Source organism: Pipistrellus kuhlii, unplaced genomic scaffold (assembly GCF_014108245.1).
Source record: "Pipistrellus kuhlii isolate mPipKuh1 unplaced genomic scaffold, mPipKuh1.p scaffold_m20_p_12, whole genome shotgun sequence".
NCBI classification, from domain to species: Eukaryota; Metazoa; Chordata; class Mammalia; order Chiroptera; family Vespertilionidae; genus Pipistrellus; species Pipistrellus kuhlii.
The window spans coordinates 16,510,844-16,535,966 of NW_023425427.1; the positions used below are offsets into that span (position 1 = coordinate 16,510,844).

Sequence of the window (25,123 nt, forward strand, 5' to 3'; positions counted from 1 at the left end):
TAAATATATAATACTAGGGAGTTCTATATCCACTTAAAAGAGTATTAAGCAACCATTAAAATAATTATGAACACATTTATTTTTAAATGATAATTATAAAGGCCATATGGAATTATAATGATAAACTGTTAAGTGAGAAAAGGGAATACAAAGCTGTAACTATACTAATAAATTACCTATGTAAAATGTGCCAGCATGTAAAGACAAGAGGAACAATGAATTGTTCATTTCCTAGGATGGTAAGATTATGGATAATTTTTTTCCTTTTAATATCCTTTATTGTTATAACTTTGTGAACTAAATAAAAATGTGGAGGAAATACAATGAAAGTAACAGATAGGTACATTTTGTTGTATTCTTTGTAAATCCTTTCACTGAAGAAAGGGATTAAATGTGGCTTACCATAACAAATCATAAAATAAGACCCACATACTGGATTTCCTTCAGACCCTCCTACCTTTCCGAGAATAAATTAAAATATAAACACCAGAGTTGAGTTTTTAAAATCCAGGATTATCTCATTATTCTATTTAAAACTGTAAAGAAAGAAAATGCCCTCTTTTTTCTTTTGGATTAAAAGTTTTCTCAGCCAAATTCCATATGTCTGTTCTTCCCTGTTAAGGGGGCAGGGTCCCCATCCTCATGCATTTCTCAGCCTGTAGGACCTCCACTAGAGGTGTAGACAGTGATGGAGAAGATCCAGTCAGATTGGAGAGAGCCCAATTGACTTGTGAGATGAGCATACTGATTTCTGCCCAGGCTGCCATCCAGGTTTGTAGTCACGATGCACTGAGATAAGTGTAGGGAATCATGAAAGTGCTTTGTAAATCCTCCAGAACTGTGTCCAGTGGATCTTTTTTCTTTGGGAGTCAGTGTGGCATAATGTCGGACACACAGGGAGGGGTAGAACCTGGGTGAGAGCATTTGGGAGAGAGGAGGAGCGGGTTTTAGTGAAATGGTTAGTGTTAGCAATTAGGAAATGTGAGCTCTGGCATGGTAGGTCAGTTGGTTAAAGCATCTTCTCATACTCCAAGGTTGCAAGTTCAATCCCCGGTCAGGATACAAAAGGCAACCAGTGAATGCATAAATAAGTGGAACAACAACTTAATCTCTCTCTCTCTCTCTCTCTCTCTCTCTCTCTCTCTCTCTCTCTCTCTCTCTCTCAAAAGAAAAAGAAATTTGACTGTGAAGTCAGAACTGGCTTTCAAATTCCAGTTCTGCCATGGAGCCTCAGAGTAGAGACTTCACTCAGCTCATAGTGACGTATATAAAACACAGTGCCCAGCAAGTAGTAAGCACTCAAGAAATGTCAGTTAATCTCATTAGTCGTGCCCCTCTGGGATTACTTGTCCAGTAATATTTAGTTTAAATATCTGTCTGAGCAGATATCTTCACAGGGACCTTCACTGTGACACCTTGTTTGTTTTTCCCTGAGGCAATGACCCCCAAAGGGCAGAACTAGGACCAGTGGATAGAAGTTACATGGAAGCTGATGTGTGCTCAATGAGGGAAAGAACTTCCTGGCAGCCATTCCATAATACCAGTTCCATAAGAGACTAGTGAACTCACTGCCTGGAGGCATTCAAACTCAGGCTTAGTAACTACTTAAAAGGATGCTGTAAAAAGACCAACCTAGACACAGCTAATACAATTTAATGAGACTCGCTATCCCAAGTTCCTATGCTCTCAATGAACTATGTATTGATTTACAGTATTATTACTTCAGCAATTCTTTAGTTGACAAACTACTTGTGCCACCTTTAAAGCTTTGGCCTATATTCTAATTCCTCTCTGAAGAGAATGCCCATAGAAGTCTCCTGGGGTTAGAGGCTGATGGAAAATCAGAACACGTGACCTATGACCACTTTCTGAACCTTCTTTCCCACAGTGACATTCTTTCTACAATGTGCTTGTGGGATAGTAGAGTTCACCTCATTCGTGCACTATATTGACTGCAATTATGTCTTCTCATTTCCCTCTAGGACCTGAGGTTTTCTTCTCCTCTCAGCTCTGCCCAGCCGTGTTTTCTTCCCAGCAATTCTAGATCTGGCATTGCCTTTTCAGAAATTTAGCAGCAGTATCATGACAGCGGTTAACCTATGGGTCTCAGATGTGCTTGAATTGAATTTTTTGTTCTTTGCTTTCTTACAGTGTTGGCAAAGGATACTTCAAAAAGAAACACACAATTTTTCAACACGTGAATACTGTCGGCCTTTTTCTATACAAACCTTCTCCTGTCACATGCTGAACCATCGACTCTTCTACCAAAGGAGACAAATATTGAGTCAACTAAAAAATATTTTCTTTAAACAGCATTCAGAAATCCAAACGCAAGGTAACAATACTTCATGAAGCGAGTGCCAGGCTATTAAATGATTTGGTCCTCACAACAGCCCTGAGAGGTAGGCTGAGTAGGTGGCAATTAATCTCCCCACGATACAGGTTAGAAAACTGAGGGGCAGAGAGGCGAAGTCGTACTGTTAGGAGGTGATAAAGAAGAAAGCATGCGTTAGGCACTGCAGAATCCCAGTCCAGAGAGGATTTCCCCTTCACCACATGTTTTCATTCACCACTCAACTCAAATGAGCATTTTTTATGGACAAGTCCTATATTGTGCCGGGGTTGCAGGGATGGACCAGACACTCTCCCTGCTCTTATGAGAGAAGAGAAAGACAAAAACTGCTATGATAGTGGGACAATGACATTAGCAGAAATGTGGGGCCTAGTGGGAATCTGATGTGTTCACTCAGGGAGTGACCCTAGGCCTAAGGCAGATACAAAAGCCCAAAAGCAGGTGGCAGTGACCTCTGCTTAGAGAGGCTAGGCAAGAGGGAGGGTCTTGCAAAGCTCAGAAGGTAGTTCAGATGTTCCCATGGGTACCACCTGGGAGGGGTGGCTAAGCAGTTCAAACTATGGGATTGCTCTAATGCAATTCTTACTATATCTCCTTGGGGACTTTGTTTCTCAGCTGGGAAAACTGACTATCCTCCTGCTCTGCCAATTCCTAAATAGGCCAAATATTTTTTGTCTTTAAGCCATTGCTCATACTGAACCCTTGGTCTATGGTACCCTTCTGCCCATCTTTTCCAACTCAGTCTTCCAGCCTTAAATCAAATATCACCTCCCTCAAGAAGTCTTCATAGATTCCCCCTAGCAAAAAAGGGATTCCTCCTTCGTTTTCCTAATTGCATTTAATTAAAAGACTTAAACTACAGGCTTATTTCTCTGCCATGACTTTGAACAACTCAAGGTCAAGAAAGACTCACCTCCCTTGAGTACTAAACACTGAGCTCTTTATTGAATGGAATTGAATTAAAAATGGGAGCAGGGGACAAGTGGTTCTTTGGAAGCACATCCCCAAGCCCCTGGTCTGCTCTTTTCATAGCATTTTGCTTATATGTAGATATCCAGGAGCTTCATCTACAATGGCAGTATTAATCATGTTCTCCATGTCCTTATTTATCTAACAGAGTCCTGTTCACCCTTCAACACTCATCTAGGTTGCTCTCCCCAAAAAGGTCTTCTCTGACCTCCCTGTCCAGAGTCTGTTTTGACCATCCTGCTCGGTTCTCTCTCAGCTCCCTTTGCCTTATCCACCCACTCTGTCAGCGGCTAAGTAGACGTCTGTCTCTTCTGGACAGGGTCTGGGGCTCAAAGGACAGTATATCCTGGCTCTTGACACAGGGATATGCACCCCTTCCCAGCTTCCCAGGGAGGCTGTGAGGATCCAATGACTGCTGAGTGGAGACTCACTGAAGGCTTCTCTGCAAATATTCTTGGCACTCATGACAGCGAAGGGCACTGGCTGGCCCATGAAGCCAAGGAAGCAAGTTACCCCAGTAACTCAGGCATCACATTTCCCCAATGGGCCTGAGGAAGAGTGGAGGACTATCCATGTGGGGTATGTGTCCTTCTGGACGGGAAGCACGCCTCTCCCCCTTCCCCATGCCAGCTGGGAAACCACTTCTGCCTGGGTGGCCACAAGAGCTTTAGGGCCAGAGCTTCCCTCTGGGTCTCCAAAGCCACCTGGGCTGCCCAAACCCAGGCACCAGGCCCGCACTTCAGAGGAAATGGAGGAACAGAACCAAGTGCTAACCTACCAGGTTGTGGTCAAAAGAGCCAGGACAAAACCCAGCTCTGAGCTTAATTAAAAGGAGTGCTTAATCCCTCCCCCAACGAATGTAGATCACCCACAAAGGAGAACAGGACTGCCAGAGGCCAGGAAGACCCGAAGCCTTACAAACAAGTGCTTGGGGCTATGCAGGGAAGCTCTGCTATGACCTGATACAATGACTATTGTCAGGAAAGGCTGTTTTTCCATGTTTTTGTATCCCTTTCTTCGAATTTTCTTTTGCTACCTAATTTCATGCATCAGAGGTCAAAAGACAAAAGGTCAGGCCTGGTTTGGAGGCAGCAAACTCCCCTTCACCAGGAACGTGTGTCCAAAGGAGCACTTTGAGGCACGGCCTGCAGAATGCAAGACACCGGCAGGTTTCCTCCCCGCCTCATTCTCTTTTATCACTTCATGGAGTACACGAGTCTACGTGCAAATTGCATGAAAAAAATGAGACACCAACTGCTATACCAAAGTGGGGAAAAATCTCCCTCGTTCAATTCACCAAACTGTTTCCAGCTCATACCTTATTTGTAAGAATTTGTGCCTAACAGGAAGCCCATCTGAGAGCTCTCAGCCCGCCTATGCACAGAACCATATAAAATACTGAAGCTGAATAGATATTCTTTAACTGTTTTTATTTTTCTGGGAGAATTTATAAAGATCTCTCCAGAAAATTACCAACATCTGTCCTAAAAAGTGCCTTCCTTGAGATTTAAAGAAGCATTTTAGTATAAGCAATTTAGTGTGATTCTTTTAGTATATTTTGTGTTAGACCTCCAATCTTTTCAATGCCCCATTTTGGATTCTTAAGTAATAGCAGACTGTTAGTTTCCTTGTGTGGTAGGTAGACACATAGATTTATAAGGAGACTCTCGCGTCATGATTTCCCACTAGAAATATTTTAATCATTTAGGAGGGAAATTATTTTCTTGTCTATGCTCATAAGCTCCTCATATCAACTGGGTATGCCAAATGGCTTTCATCTGACTAAAAATAAATCAAAGACATCTTTGCTTTTTCTTCTTTTGGACAATTTTTTTTTTTTTTTTTTTTTTTTAGTCTATTGGCATTTAGTGTCTGAAGGTCTGGCCCCCACCTCCAGTACAAAGTTTAGCATGTTGGTAGGTGTCTCTGGTTATCACTAGACACTGGCACTGGCTGCAGGGCTCACCCCAAAGGCCTTTTGGACCCCAGCCCGGATTCTCTTTTCTTTCTTACCCTGGGCTGAGTCCTGGAGGAAGCCAGCAGCAGAGAGCTCGTCCAGTTGCTAAAATTAGGTAATCAGCAGCAAATCTGAATGCCTATTAGAGCACAGTTTTATTTCAGGCATGTTTTCAAAACCAGGCTTTCTATCCCACAGTTCCATCTCCTCCCTATAAAACTTTACCTCAAAAAAAAAAAAAAAAAAAAAGCCATAAAAATCAGTCCAGCAGATTGAGGTATCTGCAGGCTCCAGGGGAAGTGCCCCAATCCTGCTGTGATCCTCTGCTAAGGCTCTGACTGACGTTATTACAGAAAAATGGAGAAGGAAGTAAGTGAGAACATTAAAGGGTCTACTTATAGGCTGGCTTCCCTTCTGTTCAGCTTTCTGATCTGCGTCCAAAAACTTAAAGAACTTAACCTGTGCACTTACTCAAAATCGCTCGAAAGTAGCTTCCTCCACATCCCAATACTTCATGGAATCAAATTATATCACATTAAAATGTTATTAGTTGGAAACATATTAGATAAACGCAAGTCTAGGCTGGAGCATAAATATTTAAAGCTCACATTACACAGAAATATCAGAAGAAAAAGGGCGGGGAGAGCTAATAGTTCTTCGTATAAATATGGCTAGATAAAACATCCTACATGTAATTTTCTTGAGCAACATATAATTTTATTACTTTGACAGAAATTATGACATTGTTAAATTTCAAAGGAAATATAAGAAATAAACTCATTTACACTTGTTTTCAATGTTAAACAACCAGAGGGACCTTAAATCTTTCCAATGCTTCCTTTTGGATTCTTAGGTAATAGTGGATGGCTGGGATGTGTTGGCAAATTTTAAATATAACCGACTGCCTATTTTCCATATTCATATATTTTAATGTAACTCCAAGAGAGTGAATTTTATCTTAAAATTCTTCAAGAGCTGCCTTCAAATCATCTCTGTGCATATGTTTACGGCATACCCTTGATGTCCCCCACATAGGTACCGGTGTGCTGGAAGCCGGTCATGGAACTGAATTGAATTACTGGATTTGAGTTTAAATGAACCCATCTAAGAGACCCAGGTCTGCGCTTTTTGTGGCTTCTCTCAATGACTTGTAATTAAAGCAAGAAAGGCAGGAAGGTAAAACAACAATCACCCACCATGAACAAACACCAGGTTCCCGAACACAGCCCCACCGAATGTTCCAGCGGTGCTGGATATTTCCGGATGGCCTACCGCTAGCACATGGTGCTCCAGCGAGCCAGTGCTCGAAGCCCTGTATGCGCAGAAGACCCTACTGGCAGCAGAGATGGATGCTTTGAGCCAAACCATTCCTCAGCCCCTTTCCGCCCAGGCCAGCGACCAGCCTGGGTTGCGCGCTCTTTTTGCGCTCTGCGCCGGGGGAGATGTGAGTGAAGCGGCTCCCCCATCCACCTGGGCGCCAGCCCTCAGCACACCCCAAGCTTATACAGAGAGGGACCTACTCGCCGGGACTCGGTGTCCACCCTCAATCCTGACCGGTTCAGACCCAGCACAGGAAGCGGGGCGGGGCGGGGCCGGGCTTTAGGGGCGCCGCCTGCCCAAGGTGCGTGCCACGTGGCCCTTCCTGCGCGGACCCCGAACCCCGCGTGTCCAGCTGCGGCCTCAGCCGCTCGCAGAAGCGGGCTTCCAGCTTTAGGGCGGGGCCTCCTCCTCGCCCGCCGCCTGGACGTCGGCTCCCACACCACTGTCAGCCCGGAGCCCCCAGGCCAGGGTCGTTCACGTTCACCGTGGCTTCTCCCAGAACCGCGGTGGCCCAACCTTTGCTGGATTCCAGGCGGGGTGTTTCGGCATGGGGTGAGGGCGGGGGTTGGGAGCCTGGCTGGACCTGGGAGTCCAGGGTCCCTGCGCCCTGGAGTCCTCGGGTGTCTCCTGGCCGAGTCCAAGAGCCCCCGACCTAGGCCTTCCTCTCTCCAGATTGCAGCGTCCGAGGCCGGAGGGAAGCTCGAGTCCTGCCCAGGCCAACCCCTTCTGCGACTCTTTTCTCTTCCTGTCACTCTGCTCAGGGTCTCTGCCTTCTCCCGCTCAGAGAAGGCCAGAGCGCGCGGGGGGCCAGGGGAGTTCCGCACCGGCCCCTTCCCTGCGCCTCCAGCCTGCCTCGGTGCTGTCCCTCCTCAGTGCTGTCCTCCACTCTCCCCGTGTCCCTCCCCTAAAGATTCCCCCCCGCATTCTCTGGCCGGTTTAGCCAGCTCGTCTTTCTGCCTCTGAATGTGTCTCTTCTCTCCCCGGTGCAGCATTAAACAAACCCACGTGTATGGAGGTTCAGGTTCCGGCAGTGTGGACAGAGAGAATGCCTCCTCTGCCTGTGGAATACAGGGGGCACTCTGGTTTGGCTTCCCCTGGACCTGGTGCCAGCCAGGCCGCGGCTGCCAACGAGCCGGCTCCCCCTCTCTCTCATTCGCTGGCTGTGTGCGTCGGCTCGGGGAGTGGGTCCCTCTGTCTATATGTTTGTAAACCAGGGCAAGGCTCTCCAAACCGGGGACTGGATCTCTCTGTCTCTGGTTGCAAACCGGGGCAAAGGCTCTCCAAACCGAAAGCTGAGCGGAACTGGGTTTCTAGCATCCTAGAGCTGCGGACGAGCGAAATGGGGTGTGGGGGTGGGGCTTTTCCTGGGGTCCCCGCCGCCTCTCTGCTCCTAGAGTCCACGCACCCCTGGCGCCTGCCCAGTGGCTCTGGAGCCGCAGCGTCGATTCCGTGTGCTCCGAAGAGGTGTGCCACCTGCTCCATGGCGGGGCGCCAGCCTCGGTCTCACGCAGAGGGAGACGGGGAGGTCAGGAGCACAGAAGCAAGAGATGAACCCACAGCAGACAGGGCGGGCAGTAGACCGCGGCTGGGCCTGGGTATCCCGAGAGGAGGGAGCAGGCTCTGAAAATTCTGACCTGGGCACCGGAACCACGGGACCCCAGCAGGAGTGTAAGGGCAGGCGGGCGCCCCTTTGGGAACGCACACTTGTTTTGCTTTGGTCTGGAGCTCGCGAGTAGGATGCGACAAGGCAGCGGCGCGGGGGTCAGGTATTTGGGAACCAGGCAAACCCACCATTCGTGATGCTTGGCATAATCCTTCGCCCTTCCTGGGCTCGGAACGGGAACGGAGGAGTGTCCGGTGTTCTCTCCCTCACCTCAAAGCCCCGCAAAGCCAAAACGCACACGCCACACTCACCGGAGCTCCCGGCAAACACAAACACTAAAAAGCCAGCGCACGAAAACATAAACCCGAATCCTCATCCAAACGCACGGCTCGTTAAAAAAAAAAAAAAATCAAAATCGAAAGAAACAACACACACACACACACACAAAATTCACCTAACACAACACACACAAACGACACCCACTGGTGTAAACATCAGAACCTATCAAAGTAGAAGGAACAGGCTTCAAACGACACACAACAAGACAACCTATAAGAAACAAAGTTTAAAACTCACACCCAAAATCAAAACCCACCCAAACGTTCAAGACTCACAGAGCAAAGCCCGATAAAATGAAATCCACGAAAAAAACAACCCGCAAAACACCCAAACAAAAGACTCACACATAATTAAAAAAAAAACCTCCCAGAAAACAAAACCAAACAAACCCTCCAAATAGAAAAAAAACAAACAAAAAAAACCAAAAGGAAACCCCACCGACCCCCCACCCCCACCCGCGGGTGAACTGTCAGGTCCGGAAGGGCTTTTGATCTCTGGGTGCGGGCAGGCCTCTCCCCGCGCAGCCCCCCGGCGCGGGCGGGCGGGAAGCAGAGGCCAGGCCGGCGGTGGGAAGAGGGGAAGAGCGCGGCGCTCCGAGATGCCCCCAAATCAAACCGCCGGGCTGGGACCCGGGCCCGGAGGCTGCAGAAAGGAGGCGGCGGAGGGTGACTGCGCAGACTAGAGGGGGGTTGGGGCGGGGGCTGCCCGGGGAGTCCACGGCCACGTTTCCGATGGTGGCGAAAATCCGCTAAGCGATGTCCGGTGCCCGCTGCGCCCCCACCCCTGTCCTCGGGCTCTGGGCTCTTCCCCTCCCCCCACACTAGGTTGCGCGGCCCAGCCTCGAGACCACCCCCTCCAAAAAAAAAAAACAAAACAAAACAAAACAAAACCAAAACAAACAACACCCTCGCTGAAGACGATTCACTTTCCCCGAAACTGCCATTGTCCGGCGGGCCAAGCGTCCTTCTATGGAGCGCCCCCACCCCCCGGAGAGCCGTGCCCCTCCGACCACCCCGCAGCAGCGGGACCACGCCGAGCATCTGGACTCGGGGTTGGGGGGGGGGGCGGTAAGGGGAGGGAAGGCTTGAGCCTGGGCCCAAGAGAGCGGGCTGGACATGCCACACTTCTGCCCGGCCTCTCTCGGGCTGGTTTCCCCTCTAGAGCCAAGTCCAGGGGCGCCGGGACGACACCAGCCACGCCTCGGGGCTTGGGGGCAGAGGGATCCCATGCATGGGCCGGGGTAAGGTGTCCCGGACGCCTGTCCATCATCTCCAGGACCTCCCGAGATGGTTCTGCTCAGCCCGGGTGCCCCACAGCGGAGGGCCGGGTTTTATCTCCAGCATTGCACATCTTAGCCTCTGTGCTAAAGGGCCAGGATGAGACGTGGTGTGGGGACAGCTGCGGCCAGGGGGCTGAGGGGGACCTGGAGGCTTCAGGCTTCTCTAGAGTTAGGGACCCAGCAATAGCCATAGCAGCTGCCAGGGAGGGTGGGGGTGGGGAGTTGGGAGCCCTGGGGGGCGGGCGCCGCCCTAGGGGTGAACCTGAGGAAACTGAACGCCTGGCAACATCGCCTGCTTTTGCACACACACACCCCCCCCCCCCCCCTTCCAAAGCACCTGCCTGGCAGATTGGTTAATTTCTTTAAAAACAAAAACCAGGCCTGCACACGCCGCCTTCGCAGCCGGGGCTGCACCAGAGGGGTCACCGGTGGAGAGGGCCGCGAAGCCAAGTCGCAGGGGTCTGTCTGCAGAAGGTGCTGCCTGGAGGAGGCCAGGGCTCCAGGCTCGCCTTGGGTCGGTCGGCCCCTTCCCGTAAGTGCGCGGGCTAGCTAGCTCCCGGCTTTCTGAAACCTTCCTCCTCTCCTCCCCCACAACCCCTTATAAAAAGTCCGGGGCGGCGTGGCTTCGACACTGTTGCTTTCCGGGCCTTCAGCGCTGCTCCGGCCCGGCCCGCCCCGTCCGGCCCGCGGAGCAGCCCCTGTGCGCAGCGCGGACCCCTCGCCCTGCTCGGGGCCGGTAAGCGCGGGGCCGCACGCTGGGGGCGCGGCGTGTCTGGGGACATCTTGTGATGTTGGCGAGAACAGGACATGATCTCACATGGCGAGAAGCTCTTTAGTTCCTTAATCATTTCACGGTGCCTTCGGACGCTTTTTTTTTTTTTTTTTCCATCTAAAACGTTTAGTTTCAGCTCAGTGATCAGCTGCCCCAGCTCGGCGGGGGAGCGGAAGGCTTGAATTATTCCGACCTGTGAGCGGCCCCTGACACCAAGGAAAGAAAAAAAAAAAAAGGAGCACAAAAAAAAAAAAAAAAAAGTGGAAACTTTTCCCTCCCCTGTCCATTCCATCAAGTTCTGAAAAAAATCAAAATGGATTTAGAGAAAAATTACCCAGCTCCTCGGACCGGCAGGACAGGTAGGACCGCGATCCCCGCTCCAGGCGCGCTAACTGAACTCCGGGTCCCAGCTGGGTGCGGGTCCTCCCGAGCTTCGGCCCTGGGGGAGGGGGCCTCATTTTTTTTGGCAGGATGGACTGCCTGTCTGTCTGGCACGTTTGTGTGTCTTTTCACCAGTCTATGCACGGACTTCTGCACCATTCCAAGTGTCAGAGAGTTTGCCTATTTTTCTTCCATTTCTGAGTATTTATGTTAGGTGTCCGTCTGGGGGTCTGAAAGTTTGGTTGGGTCTGTGTGTTTACATATGGGTTTCAGAGTGTGCAGGAGTGACAATGCGTGTGTGTGCGTGTGTCCCTCTATACCAGATTTTCAAATGTTTGAGCATGTGTACTCATGAGTTTATGTGCCTGGGTGTCTTTATGTTCACGCATGTGTTAGTGTGTTTATGAGTTGGTTGTTCCTGGATACTGTTCTTTTGTATCCAAACTGTGTGTCATATATATGATTTGGATAAGTCTTTGAGTGTATATCTACTCTTTCTAAAGGTCTGTGTTCATCGGTCATATTCTAAGTAATGTTGGAAGTGGAGAAAGATGTGTATATGTCAACAGCTGTTCCCTGTGTACATGCCCATATACACAAAAGTGCCAACCTCTGGGCACAGGGATGGGTCTAGGGCCTGTGGGGTTCTGTTGGGCTAAGCCTGTGAACAGGCTCAGGTCCCGTTCTATTAGGAGAACCAGGAGTGAAAGTGTGAATTCAGGAAAAGTCCTCGGGACAGACCCTCAGTGTGTTGTGTGCACTGCTTCTCTCTGTGGGCACCGTTGAGCCTACCATTTGTAGAAAAAGGTCTCCAGCGGCAGGCACAGCATGGGCAGGTGAGTTAGTTGAGACATTTCTAGGGAACCCCACCTGCCTTCGCTTTCACCTAGACCAGCCTCTAACACCAGTGTGTGTGTGTGTGTGTGTGTGTGTGTGTGTGTGTGTGTGGTGTGCCCAGGTTTCCTCTGTGGGTGCCCCTCCAAAGGAGGGGAGCAGAAGGAGAGTGGACATGTGTGCCTCCTCTGGGCATCCAGTTCTGGTGCTGGTACACAGACAGGCCTTTCTGACAGACCCAGGTGTGCCTCCCACAGGCCCAGGCAGTGAGGAGCAAGATGTGTTTATATCTGAGAGGAGGTGGCAGGCAGCGGGAAGCTTCTGTTTGCCCTGAGGTAAAAGCTGGGTATAGGAGCCTCTTCTACTCCGTAGGCCAAGCGTGCTAACCCATGCCCTGGGCAAGAACTCCCTTTCCCCCATTCCTGTGGATCGATGAGCTCCCATTTGTTCCTCAGCCCTAAACATAGGGCAGAAAGCAGGAGAGAGGTGATCTCATAGCCCAAACCCAGGACAATTCCCAGGGCTTAGATGCGTTTCCAAACTGTGAGTGATGAGAAGTTGGGGCAGAAATGGAAGAGGCAGAATGGAAGAGGATCTCCCAGGTTGAGAGTGCAGGAAGGGAAACGCTCTCTGCTCTATCCCCACTTTTCCCTCTTTCCCCCAGTGGGTCCCTGAGGAGGTGGGACTCCCAGAGGTGCCTGTGCTGGGAAGAGGGTTTGTTTGTGTTGGGAATGGGTGAGTGTGTGTGTGTGGGAGGGGGGGGGGGGGGGCTGGCCCCTGCTGCCTTTTCCAAGGAGCTGTCTACAAAGAATGTAATTCATGGCAGTCGATGGGATCTTTGATTAGTTCAATCGCCTGAATAATCATTTAATCAATAAAGCATTTCATTCCTCATGGAGATGGGTCTGGGTGGGCCTGGGGAGGGGCAGTTAGGCTGGCCAGAGTTGAAAGTTCTAAGAGCCACGCCCCCTCTTCACTGACGGGTTAGAGAAAGGGCGCCTGTCCCAGGTAGCTGGGAACATCTCAGGTGACACTGCCCTTCAGCTTGTCTGTTCCAGCCTGGGCCCCACTAGGGAAGAGGAGAGCCAAGAAGCAGTACAGGCTGGGAGCATCCAGGTCTTGTTTTGGGGTTTTTACGTGGACTTCCTCCCGCTCCGAACTTTGAGGCCGTTTATGGGCCTCTTGACCTCCCTTTCCTTCCTTCAGAACTATATTCCATTCTGTTGCTCGATCTCAGTTCCCCGTCTTATACAAGGGGGAAGGAATCTATGCCCTTCTAGCTTTAAGCACAAGATCGGCTGAGGTCAACTCTGAGCAGGGAGCCACTTAAAGATTTCCTTGTCTAGTTTTTTTTTTTCTTGTGGTACCAAAAAGGAAAATCAGGTCCAGAGAGGGGTAAGGACTTGTGGAGGACTTTTCTGACCTCTGACCTCTCATTTCTGCTGGATGGAGGAACAACACCCCCTCCATACCAGCCCCCCCCCCACTCTTGCCTCCATGGGCATCCTTGGAGAAAAACTATAATTGGGCAAGCCAGCTGCTGAGCTAGTTAAGGCTCCCCAAGGCCAGGGAGACCAGGATAGGTAATGGCACCAAGCCCTCCAGTCTAGAATGAGGCTATGAATGATGACAATATTCTCTACCCCCCGGATCTTCATCTTTCAGAACCTTAAGAGGCCTCATTTCAGGGGTTCTTCTCCCCATTAGATTTATGGGGAAACTGAGATCTAGGAGAAGGGCCCCACCACCTAAAGTCTTTAGCCAGAGAAAGGCAGTCCCAGAGGTGCCCCACAGCGCCTGGCCTTTGGTGTGCGCCAGTAACAAAAAAACAAAAACAAAACAAAACAAAACAAAAAAATCCTCACAGAGACCATTGGCATGGTTCTCGAGAAATCTGGTTCAACTCTTCCCTTTTGTCACTCACTCCCAAGATTCTTACAGATGGACCTGGGCCAGGCATAGCAGACCCCTGACCCAGGAGCAGGCATCAACTCTGACCCCTGGCGTCGGTTGTTGTTTCTTTTTGACGTTTTTGAAATGAGGATTAGGGAGGACCCACCCAGTTAGGCAGCGATGGCTGTCACCTCTGCCTGAACTGAACGGAGCAGCCAGTCTCAGCCCTGAGCTCCTTTGCCTGAAGCAGGAGCAGGGAAACGGGCCGGCCTCCGGCTGCGGGAGGTGATCTCAGGCCTGCAGAGCTGTGGCAGCCGGCGCCGCGGGGCGCAGGAGGAGGGGCTGCGTGCCGGACAGCGGGGAAACGGGAGGGAAGGTGTCCGAGTGAAGCCAGGTTGAGTGGCTGAGGACTGAGGGGGTCATTTCTCTGAAGGCGTTTTGGCTTCTCAAACATTGTTCTCCATGGGCTTTCTTTCAATAGCAAACTTCCAACGGCAATTCCATTTACATAAATTGGGTTTCTTCCCGGAAGGATTCGTCTTCGACCCGGGTCTCCTGCCTCCAGCGCTTCGTTAGCACAGGGTCCAGCCCAAAGTCCTGCTGCGGGGAAGCGGGGTGGGAGATTTGGGGGAGGGGGGGACGGAGGATGAAACCACGCGACTGCTGCGCAGAGCGAGGCCCGGCCGCCTTCAGGGTGGCGGCGTGGAGACCCGTTACCCGCTCCTCTCTCCCCAGGACCCAGACTCGCAGGCTCACGAGCTTCCGGAGGCTGGACCGGGGCGCGGAAGCCTGGCTTGGCCATGGGGTCGCTCTGAGCCGCCTTTCGGCGGTGTAAGGTTGGGCAAGGTGGCCAGGATGCCAGGTCTGGTGATGCCTCCTGGCGTTAGAAGTTCCCGGAGGCCGGTCCGCCCCGGAGGCAATGCACTACCTCCGACCCAGAGGGAGGCTTCCTCTGACCTCAGCGCGCTCGGCGCGATAGGAGCTGCCCTGGCCAAAGAGGTGAGGCAGCCTGACTCTGTCCTCCTCTGTGAAATGGGAATCGGAGCTATTTCTGTTCCGTCCCACCACGGCAGCGCTCCAAGTACTCTGTCCAGGCCTCCCCAGTGGGAAGGAAAGCCGCCTAGCTGGGTGCTTTGATTTGGTACCGTATCCTTGTGCCCCTTCCCAAACGCCCGCCATCCTGCCATCCTGAGAGTGGCTCTGGAGAGACCCTTATGAGAAAAGGTGCCCGGCTCACAGCCTTTCCTCCAGCCCTGTGTGACCTTGGACAAGTCGCATCCCGCCTCAGCCTCAGGTCCTGCATCTGTAAAATGGGGACAGTTTAGCCTCAGGGCCCTATTAGCTCAAATGCTTTTTAAAACCTGGGTTTCCAGGCCTGAAATGAGCGGGGGGGGGGGGGGGGGGGGGGAGGGGGAGGGGGGGGCCGGGAGGAGGAGGCTGGAGGTGGAGATGTCATTTGCTGCACCCCTCAAGGCATCCTCACCCCACCCCTGTCCCCTGCCTCTCTTGTGGGAATGCAGAGTTGCCCCTTTGAAGAAATCTAGTCACTTGGTGCGAAAGCAGAATCCTTAACTCATCCTGGTATCTCTGCGCTGTTATGATCTTTCTGTGTGTGTGTGTGTGTGTGTGTGTGTGTGTGAAGATCCAGACAGGCAGGGCTCCAGACAAAGAAGAGATAATGCCACCACCCCACTTCCCTGCACCTGGAATCTTTTAATCCCCAAGAGGCTCGCCTGAGACTGTTTCCTGCAGCTGTGCCTGGAAGGGGGTGGGGACGGTCAGCACAGGAAACTTAACTGCGGTTCAGGGGCAGCTGGGTCTGGGACAGGAACGGAAGGTGAGCTAGAGGACCGACCCAGTGTAGGGGTGTGAGAAAGGGGGCAGAGGTAGAGAGAGGGGGAGACCGAATGACCTGGGAGTTTTCTCAGAGTCACCCTGTGCTCTGTCCTCCTTACCAGTCCAGGTCTGGCGTGGGCATCCCAGAGCCCCTGTGTTGTTGGATTTATGTTTAATATGAGAGGATCAGTGCTTTTGAATGCACAATGGTGGGACTTAGGACTCTTCCCATGAGCTGCTGGCCCAGGAGAATCTTCAGTGTTTCTGCCAGGACCTGGCATAGGTAAGCGCTCACAGAACTATTGCCTCCTGGGTATAGACAGCCTGCCCCATGCTTCCTTTTCAAAGAACAGCTCCTTTGGTTGTGGCCCCAGGTTCTCACACCCCCTTGAGAAACTGGGACTCCTTGGTCAAAAACCCCGCCTTTCTAGACCAGGAAGGTTTTGTTATAAATTCCCCTGGAGAGGGAAGGTCAGGTCTTTTCAACAGCTGAAAGCTGCAGCAAGGTAGCATGCCTAGTGTGGCTTGGCAGGGACCTTGCAGATAGAATGAACCCACCCACCCACCGGCTTCAGGGACCCTCATTAGCACTGGACCGGTCTGGGTTCATTCAGTTCCCAAGAGGCCCTGCGCCAGATGTGGAATTGCCCCTGTGGACAGAAGGCTCCAGCTGCTTGGATAACTAGACCCCAAAGCATCCGGCAGCTCCTGGCCTGGAGTTGAAAAGAGGTTCTCAGGGCTCAGGTGTTTGGGCAACCCAATCCAAAGCCTCAGATAGCCTCTTCTACAGGAGCACCCTGATTATCAACTTTAAAGGAATGTGACAATTTTTCCCCCAACTCCATTCTCTGCCTTTTGGTTATCTCAGATTTGGGAGCGCCTGGGGTAAAAAGGAGAGGGGTGGACGAGGAGGTAGCGGCTTAGTAGGCACTACTTGATACAATTATGAAATATTTCCACCAGCAGGAGTTTCATTAAAGACCACGTAAGCCAGTTCTGCCCATTTTACAGGTGAAAAAACTGAGAACGGGGCAGATGTGCCCATGAATGTCTGTTGGTGCTTAGATTGAAAGCCGGTTCTCTATTGTACTCGTCTTTCTCCAACATCCGTTTTGTGTGTGTGTGTGTGTGTGTGTGTGTGTGTGTGTGTGTGTTTTCTGGAGACTATTTCCCCTGCCTTGGCTGCCCCCAGGCCTTCAGGGTACTTCAGGGTCCCAATGCCGCACCGTGGAGGGCAGGCTCCCTGAGGATGTGCCACGGGGACTCTCCAGGCACTAGGTGCCTCCTTCTCCCTCCCTCCATCCCGGCTTCACTAGGCCTTCGCGCCGCGCGCGTTTGTCAATGAACGTGGCGCCGCTGCCTCGGCCCCGCCTCCCATTCTCTCCCATTGCCCAAGCACCCGCTAGCTAGGCGGAGCCTCCCGGGTGCTCAGCCAATGGAGCGGCGTCTCGGGCCAGGGCCGGCTGCCCCCGCTCTGATTGGCTCGGTGACGCGTGATTGGCATGTGAGGGCCCGCCCCGCCCCCGCCCGGAGGGAGGCTGAGCCCCGGGCGGCGCTGTCCACACGCAGCGGGTCCTGAAAGCGGCTCCGGGGCGGCGCAGTGGCGCACTGTGCGCGCCGAGCAGGCGAGGGCTAGCGCCCGCGGCGGCGGTGGCGGCGGCAGCAGCGCGGGCAAAGCCGACAGCGGCTCCACCTCAGCACCAGGAGTCCCGGAGGCCGTGGCGGCGGAGGGGACCGCTCCTCGGTCCCTTGCTCCACGCCTGGGGCAGGCGCGGCGGCCGTCCCGGAAGAGGCAACCGAAAGACAGTAGAACGAGACCCTCCGAGAGAGGGCGGCGGGGCTGCAAGAGGAGGGCGTCAGGCGAGGCGGAGATTGTCGCCGTGGTCCCTTCTCCTGGTCCCTGCGATGGGGGGAAAGCGGGAGCCGCGGGAACTTTGAAGGCAGCGGGTCCCAGGGTAATGCGGGCTGCAAGCTCGCCGGGACTCCGGAGTCTCGTCCCCAACGTCAGCAGCGGAAACGTCTGCGAACCCCGCTGGGCCCCTTGCACCGCCGGTGAGGAAGTTCTTTGCAACTTCGTAGGAGACGTCGGAGAGGTGGGCGGAGAGAGGCTGAGGCTGCAAGTAGGAGCCCCCGAGACCTAGAGAAGCAGAGAGACAAGAATACACCGAATACCGAGGGGCCGAGGGGAGGCTCGGGAGGCGGCGAGGCCGCGGAACCAGCCTGGCAGCCCCCAGGCTTCGCTGCTCCTTGAGTAAAACCAAGTGCCGTGCGCCCCGCAGGCCTCCTCAGCGCCGCTCCGACCGGAGGCCAGGGGCGCCGGCCGGCCGCCCCGGAGACGGGGGTCCCTACGCCATGCCCCCGAGGCTCCGGGCGCCTCGGCTGCAGCTACCCCGATTCGGGTCCGGAGCCGCCGCCTGAGCCAGCCCGGGGAAGGAAGCCACCAGGAGTTGGGCGCCCCACTTCCAGCCGGAGTGCACGAGCGCGCTTTCCCGCCTCTAGGAGCAGCTCTCGGCCGTCTCCGATCTCCGGCCGGCCGGGCGGCCCACAGCAGTGTTTTCTGAGCTCCCGCTCCACAGTGCCTGGCCCGGCGGCGGCGGCGCGGCTTCGTAGCCGCTTTGGGCAGCCCCTTGGCGCCGGGGAGGCGGCGGCGTGGGCCGGCCTGCAGTCTGGAGCGCCCCGATGGAAATACACTGTAAGCACGACCCGTTTGCATCCATGCATAGTAAGTAGGCGGCGAGCTCGCTTCTCTCCTCTCACTCTCCGGCCCGGGGCGGGGTTGGGGTGCCGGACGATGGGGGCAGGTGCTAAGGCCGGTAGGACCCAGGACTTGTGTTAGCCGCGCAGACAAGTTTGCAAAGTGCAGGGCTTTCCAGGCAAGGGACGTGGAACAAAGTGCCTGGCCGCCTGGGCCCGGAGCACCTGGCACCGGGAGTCCCGTCTCCACCAACGCCTAACGTAGGCAGCAGCGAGCAGCAGCTTTTTCTGCAGCCTTCCGGGGACCCTGGCAGCGAATTCTCAGAGTGCTGGGGCGAGAATCCTGGCCGGCACCTGGAGAGGCCTCCGGCTGGACCAGCTGGAGGGTACCAAGTTGTAGCGAAAGGTCGGTCAGGCTGACTCTCAGACAGCGCCCCACACACCCAAACCCGGATAGCGCCTTTTTTTTTTTTTTTTTTTTTTTTTTTCCAAACAGGGCTTGGAGGGAAAAGGGGGACCCCAACCAGTGCCTGTGTGCTTCTAGGTGTGAAGGAAGAGGTTGAGAGACAAGCGGGACCTCCGTTCCAGAGCTCCAAAGGCGTTCTGGAGTTGAGTGGGATTTGAAAAAAAAAAAAAAATCATCAATCAAGTAGAGGTCCCTGAGCTGAGCTTCTGCTCAGAAGCTGCCAGCCCATCCATAGACCTTTAAAGACACCATCCAGTTCTCCTCTGCAGGACGCTTGCCTTACGATGACTTCTCCCCTAAAAAAAAAATAATAAAAATGAAGAAGCAGCCAATTAGTCACCATCCAGGCGCTCCTCCGCTTTCCAAAGACGCCGAGCAGAGCGTGTAGGAGACGGGAAGGGTCATTTTGGGGCGCGGGAGAGGCAGGTGGCCCGTTGCCAGACCCGCCGGGATCTGCCAGTCCCTTTAGCATAGCCTCCCTGTGGGATGCGCTTCTCTCACGGCGAGTTAGCGCCGGATTAGATTCGGAGATTTCAAGGAAATACCAAGTGGAACGAATCGCGTTTCCCTCCTTCTTCTGCGCGCTGCAGAGCTGGGCCGGAACCAGGCGCCGGGCTTGGGCGGCATCCAGCCGGTGCCCAGCTTGAGTCCCCACGGGCCCGCAGGTCATAGGGTTGCTCCCCGGCTGGGAGCCCTCCAGCAAGCCAGCTTCTCCTCCAGACAGCCCCAAATCCTGCTTAACCAGCCGTGGGTCCCCTGTTTAACAAAAGGCAAGCAGAGACCCGGCTGGAGAGAAGGCGAGCTTCCCTGGGCGAATTAGTCCTTTTCTCCCGGAGGGCGGGCCGAGTGGCCCCTTAGGCAAAGAAAGGCTGATGGAGGCCATAGGGGCTGACTGCCCGCAGGTGTTTCTCTTTGTGTCCGGTTCCCCAGTCGGAGGTAATCCACCGGAGCCTTGCGTGGGGAGGAGGTTTGCGCAGCGAAGCCATTTGCTCCGGTCCCAGCCCAAACGATTCCTCTTCCTCTGGGGCCTGTGCCAAAACAGTTTACAGTCCGTGGTGACCCCAGCGCCCCCCACAGCCCTCTCCTGAGCACACTTGAGCTGGGCTCGGGAGAGGCTCTGATCTCACAGAGGGAGCCAGAAAACAAACGAGTTAGGGGGGTCAATGCTCTCTGGTAGGCAAGCTCTTAGCTCAGCCAAGACAAAATGGGGAGGGCTGACCTCTGCACTTCTCTCCTTGGGGGCGGGAGGAGTGTGGGGGGGGATCAACAGACCCTCACAGCCTCCTTCTGCCCAGAGCGGTGCCCCAGAGATCTTGCACAAACCCTGGGAGAGATAGCGTCAGATTCGGTGATCTTGAGGGTGGAGAAGGCAGCTACTTCCAGATGTTAGCCAACCGCTAATGCTGTGTATCTGTCCCTCCTGGTCCTGGCCTTCATTTGCCCCCTGGAGAGTGAGTGCTCCCTCCTCCCATCTTCAACTCCCTGGCAGCATGGTGGGGGCTGGGCCCCAGACAGCCTAGCTTTCAGGGCCTGCTGGATTCAGATGTCCAAAGCTCTTTGCTTGCACAATGTATACATATCCTCCAGGGCCTCAGTTTGTGGGTGATTGGAGGTGGGGAGTGGGGTATGCAGTAGACCCCTGAGAGGTCCCTGAGTTAGTAGGGGCTCAGACCAAGTCTGATCTCCTCACCTCCCTTCTTGGCCCTGGTCAGTTTCACACTCCTACCCTGTCTCCCTGCTCCATCAGAACAGGACAGCTTTGTGTGGGAGCGATTAGATGGTGTGTGGGGCAGGGGCAGGCACTGCCTGGAAATGGGCTTGAGAGTTCCCCTGCCCCCACCCCTTATTCCAGACTCATCACTCTCATCAGCGCAACCCTCCCCAGATGTTTCCCTCCCCCAGGTAGGCTTACCAGCTATAAAGCACTTTTATAACCAGTCTCCTACTTGAGATTTGTCTAAACCCTTAGGTACACCCATTTTATAGAGTATGATACTGAGGCCAGAGAGACAAAAGGACTGATAGGAAGTTCACAAGGGCAAACCTGGGGCTGGTTTTTTGGGTCTTCAAGGATTAACCGAAGAGGAGGGTGAGGGGCTTAGGTTCCAGAAAGAGGAGAGTGGAATGTCTGGGTGGGTACACACATGTGCAAGGTGCTGTGTCTGGTTTGAAAATTTCTGTATCTATGGCTTGACTGTCAATGTGTGTCAGCATCTGTCTGTCATTTAAGAGTCCATTCATGAAATGTCATCCCTGCTCTTCCCTGTGTTCCTCTTGGCATGTTTGTGTGTCCCTTCATTCATTCCCTCAGGTATGAAATTTCATTAGCTCTCTAAGTCCTGGCGTGAAAGCTGGGACTGAGACAGCAGAGGCCCTCTCTTGAAGACCCCATGCCCAGTCTAGGGTGTGGACAGGGCCCTGGTGGGAAGCACGTTCTTATCTGCGCCTGAGGAGCATCTGTGGGGGCCGGCCCTTCCAGACCAGAGTCACAAAGGCCCCAGGGGCATCTGCAATTCAACCATTTTTCTCTCCCGGAGCCCCTTCCTTTGAACTCTTTTCTGTCAGTCCTGTGGGGGCAGGGCTGTTTCCCTTGTATCTGTGTCTGTTTCCTGGTCTTTGCCTTGAGTTGTTTCCATCTATCTTTGTGTCAGTCCCTCTGTAAATTCTACTTGGCCCCAAAAAGAGTAGCTGAGTTCGTGTCTGCCTCCAGCACCCTCTATGGGATGAACTCTCCCCCCAGCTGGAGTCCGTAGGAAGTAGAGGCTGGACTTGTGTTCTGTCAGATGCAGGGCTGAACCTAGGGTTCCAGAAAATAAAGGGCCGCCCCCCCCCCCCCCCCCCCCTTTCACAGAAGTACCCAGCCCTCCATTCCCCTTCACTGGGGAATCTGTCCTCCCTTTTTCCTTCTGGTCTCCTTGCTTCCCTCTGTGCGCCATACTCACCTTTCTTTTCTTCACCTGTTTTGGCTAATCCATTCCATTTTCTCCTCCTCTGCCTTCCTAACTTGAGGCTTCATTTCCAGTCTCTCGTTTCTTGCTGTTTGGTTCCCACTCTTTGCACCTTTTCCCTTAATAGCTCACTTTTCCTCTTTTCTTTTCCCATCCTGCCTCCTCTCTCTCAGGCATCTAGTTTTATTTCTTTCTAATCTCAGGGTAAGCGGGAGACATTGCCTTCTCAGATCACAGTTGTAAATCACCTCCTACCACCCTTGAAATGCTCTACATAGCAGGGGTGGGAAACCTTTTATTCTGCCAAGAGCCATTTGGATATCTATAACATCATTTGCAGGCCATACAAAATTATAAACTTAAAAATTAGCTTGTTACTTGGACAAACATTTAATTAATTCACCCTCTAATGTCTTAGCAGGGCCAGACCAAATGATTTTTCTGGCCTTATACGGCCAGGGGCCCCAGACATTCCCCACCCCTGCTTTATTGGATAGGACTATGACAGAGGCAGAGAGAGCTAAGTGAGTTTGGGTTTTTTTCCAGGGATCCCAGATTACTCGGGTCTGGTGTCAGCTGCGGACATGTGGAGCAGACTCTGGACAAGTATCGGTAGCCTAGTCTTTGCGGTCAGGAGCATAGGGCTTGCTGTCACTTAGAGTTTCCATGATACAAGCGGCCCCCAAAGCTCACAAATGTCTTACAGAGCTGCTCTTGAACTGCCCTGAAGGTTGGCATTGTGTTTTGGGCAGAAAGTTTAATTTACCAGCGGTATAGGGAACAGGCTATTGCAGATGGACCACAATGCCTAGACTGACAGGTTATCTTAAAAGTGTGCTGAGGGCTTTTAGCTTCCTTTTTTGTCCTTTCTGATGAGCTTGTACCAATTTTGAATTTACTTTCTTCTTAAATCCAGCCTGTTCTTGAGAGATCCATACAACTTTTTTTTATTAGATGCTCCCAACCCCAGAACAAAGCTTTCTTAAGACCCTTGACCAGGGGTGGCTACAGTCTTCCGATTTTAGATGAACGAAGCAATCATATTCCTAACAGCAAATATCCTGTATGAGATAGCTTTTCCTTTTCTTGTGTCTGGGGTGTTTTAGAACAGTCAATACCAACTAAAATTCATTTTGAAAATCAGAGAGAAATTCAGCTTAAAACTAGAATTTAGTACTGTTGTTATCTATAAAATTGTATTTTTTCCTTGAAATCAGCCTGAGGTTGGAAATTTGGGGAAATATCCAATTCAGACTCTTCCCGAGAAACTTCAGTGAATTGGTTTGGCATTAAAAAAAAAAAAAAGGTTATGTTATGAATTCCCTTCCCTCGTCCATTTCAGATGTTGTTCATGAATCTGAATAGTAGTTGAATGCTAGGGAGGGGGTTGAGAGCTGCAATGAGGTGGCTATTTTGTGTTTCAGAGTTGGTGTGTGTGAGTGTGTGTGTGTGTGTGTGTGTGTGTGTGTGTGTGTGTATGTGTGTGTGACCTCCAAAATGCCCTGGCTTCCCTGGTATAGCCTAGTCCCAGGCAAGTCCCAGTTTAGTTTATTCCCCTTCCAGGCCTCTGAGCTGCCAGAAGCATTGGTAAATGCTTGAACTTCGCTTTTGGCTTTTGGCTTCAGAAATGTCAGTGGCTGGTTAATAACTACAAGGTCAATAATGTTGCTAACCTCTGTGTTTATTGGGATGGCGCTTCAGTTACTTGTATCCTTGTTTCCCTCCAGACGGACCCGGATGTAAGGAAGCTTATGGGTGGGGGAAGATACTTTCCCAGACTCTACTTGAAATTTGTCCCAGAGCCTTTGTAAAACCTGGATCCAGAGCCTTCTTTATGTCCCCTGAACTAGCCCATAGCTGCTTGTCAACTGCAAAACACCCCACAAATTTTAGGGAAACTTCTTCTTAGCAAATCGTAGAGCAATAGGGTGAAATGAATGTGATCCTCCGATCCATTTCTTTTGTGTGCTCGGAGAAGGTACAGTGGTCAAATCTGCACATCAGCTTCATCTTTGTTGGTTTGTTTATTTCCCCCCACCTCAGTTTTATTGGGTATATAATTAAAGGAAGTATTTTTATCAAGGCAGTGGTTGGGTTTTGTCTCAACACCATGCAGATACTATTAAAAAATTTAAAAAGTACGTAGCCCTTAATCAGATTGTTGATTAAAACAAAAAAAATTCCCACCCCTGAGATCCAGATTTATTGGGATAGTCCCTTTCACTTTTGAAGATACAGTACTTGTTAAAAGGAAGAGTTTTATTTTTAACAATGTCTTTAAATTTGATGTATTTTTAAAATGTATTTTCTCCCTGGGGCTTTTTCTTAGACCTCAGTATCGTGTACATAGTAAGTTGTGCCCCTAGTATAGACTGAGGTCTTTCATATTTTCCATTGTTAAAAAAAAAGAATTGCACAGAAAATCCTAATAACTAAAGGAAGCATAGTATGCCGATGCTTGCCTTCATTAGCCCAATTGACTGGCCGAAGATTGACAAAGGCTGAGGCTAATTTTACAATGCAGTCTGAGGTATTAATGTAGTCTGCATGATCAGACTCCAGGCTCAAGATGTCCAGCCTGCAGCCATTTCTGATCTGAGGGGCTCTGGATGTTTCCGGCAGGACTTCTCCGTCTATGTGACTGGTTCTAACCACCCTCTCCCTCGCTTTCTGTTTCTAATCTGTTCCAGGACATGGAGGAGTGAATCAGCTTGGGGGAGTTTTTGTGAATGGACGGCCCCTCCCGGATGTAGTCCGCCAAAGGATAGTGGAACTTGCTCATCAAGGGGTCAGGCCCTGCGACATCTCCAGGCAGCTTCGGGTCAGCCATGGTTGTGTCAGCAAAATCCTTGGCAGGTAAAGGCAGGAGCTCCAGGTTTCCCTTGATCTTTAAAATAATGACCCAAAACATGACCCAGCCGCTGTCCAGTGTGCCAGTGCCGCAGTGAGAATCATTGTGGCGCGTCACCCACACGCACAGCCCTTAAGAGTTTGCAAAGCCCTTTTGAGGCCACTCAGTTCAGAGTGGTGCTGGAAAACCCCAGTGACATGGGGGATGGGGACTCCGTCAGGAGGGATGGCATGTTTTCTGAACGCCTGGTAAATGATTCCAGACAACCCCAGGAGTAAGAGGTTCTTGAAAACTTCCCCTGCGCATTTTAGGTAAGCTCAGGACCTGGGCAGGGCTGGGTGGAAAATCCACAAGTTAAAATCACCAGAATGACCAGAGTTCAGTTTTTCATTTTAATGTTTTCAAAAAACATATTCTATTTTCACAAAGCCGTCTGTCATTTTTCGGTTTTGGACTAACATCAACCTTATGTTGGGCTGCAGTATTTTTTTTTTTTTTCTCTTCCCTATGTTGTGTTTCTTGCATAGTGACAGGCATCCTAAGTATATATTCAATTAGAGGAGGAAAAAAACAACAACCCCAAACAGACACCAACGCTCAAGTTTGACATTTGAAAGTTGCCACTTGA

The 25,123-nt window shown here is 51.8% G+C and overlaps 1 protein-coding gene across 2 annotated transcripts in view; it reads left to right on the forward strand.

Moving 5' to 3' along the window:
• The first annotated feature begins 10,130 nt into the window (after positions 1-10,130).
• The window catches only part of PAX5 (paired box 5), a 144,946-nt gene continuing 129,953 nt past the window's right edge, over positions 10,131-25,123 (forward strand). Inside the window, exons 1-2 of one of the 2 annotated variants that reach the window (XM_036433351.2) lie at positions 10,131-10,951; positions 24,335-24,500. In XM_036433351.2, the coding sequence (XP_036289244.1) occupies positions 10,906-10,951; positions 24,335-24,500 (212 nt within the window). In that variant the 5' untranslated portion in view covers positions 10,131-10,905. Of the gene's footprint in view, positions 10,952-17,097; positions 18,259-24,334; positions 24,501-25,123 lie in introns of those variants that run through there. The other variant, XM_045579997.1, reaches the window with a different exon arrangement.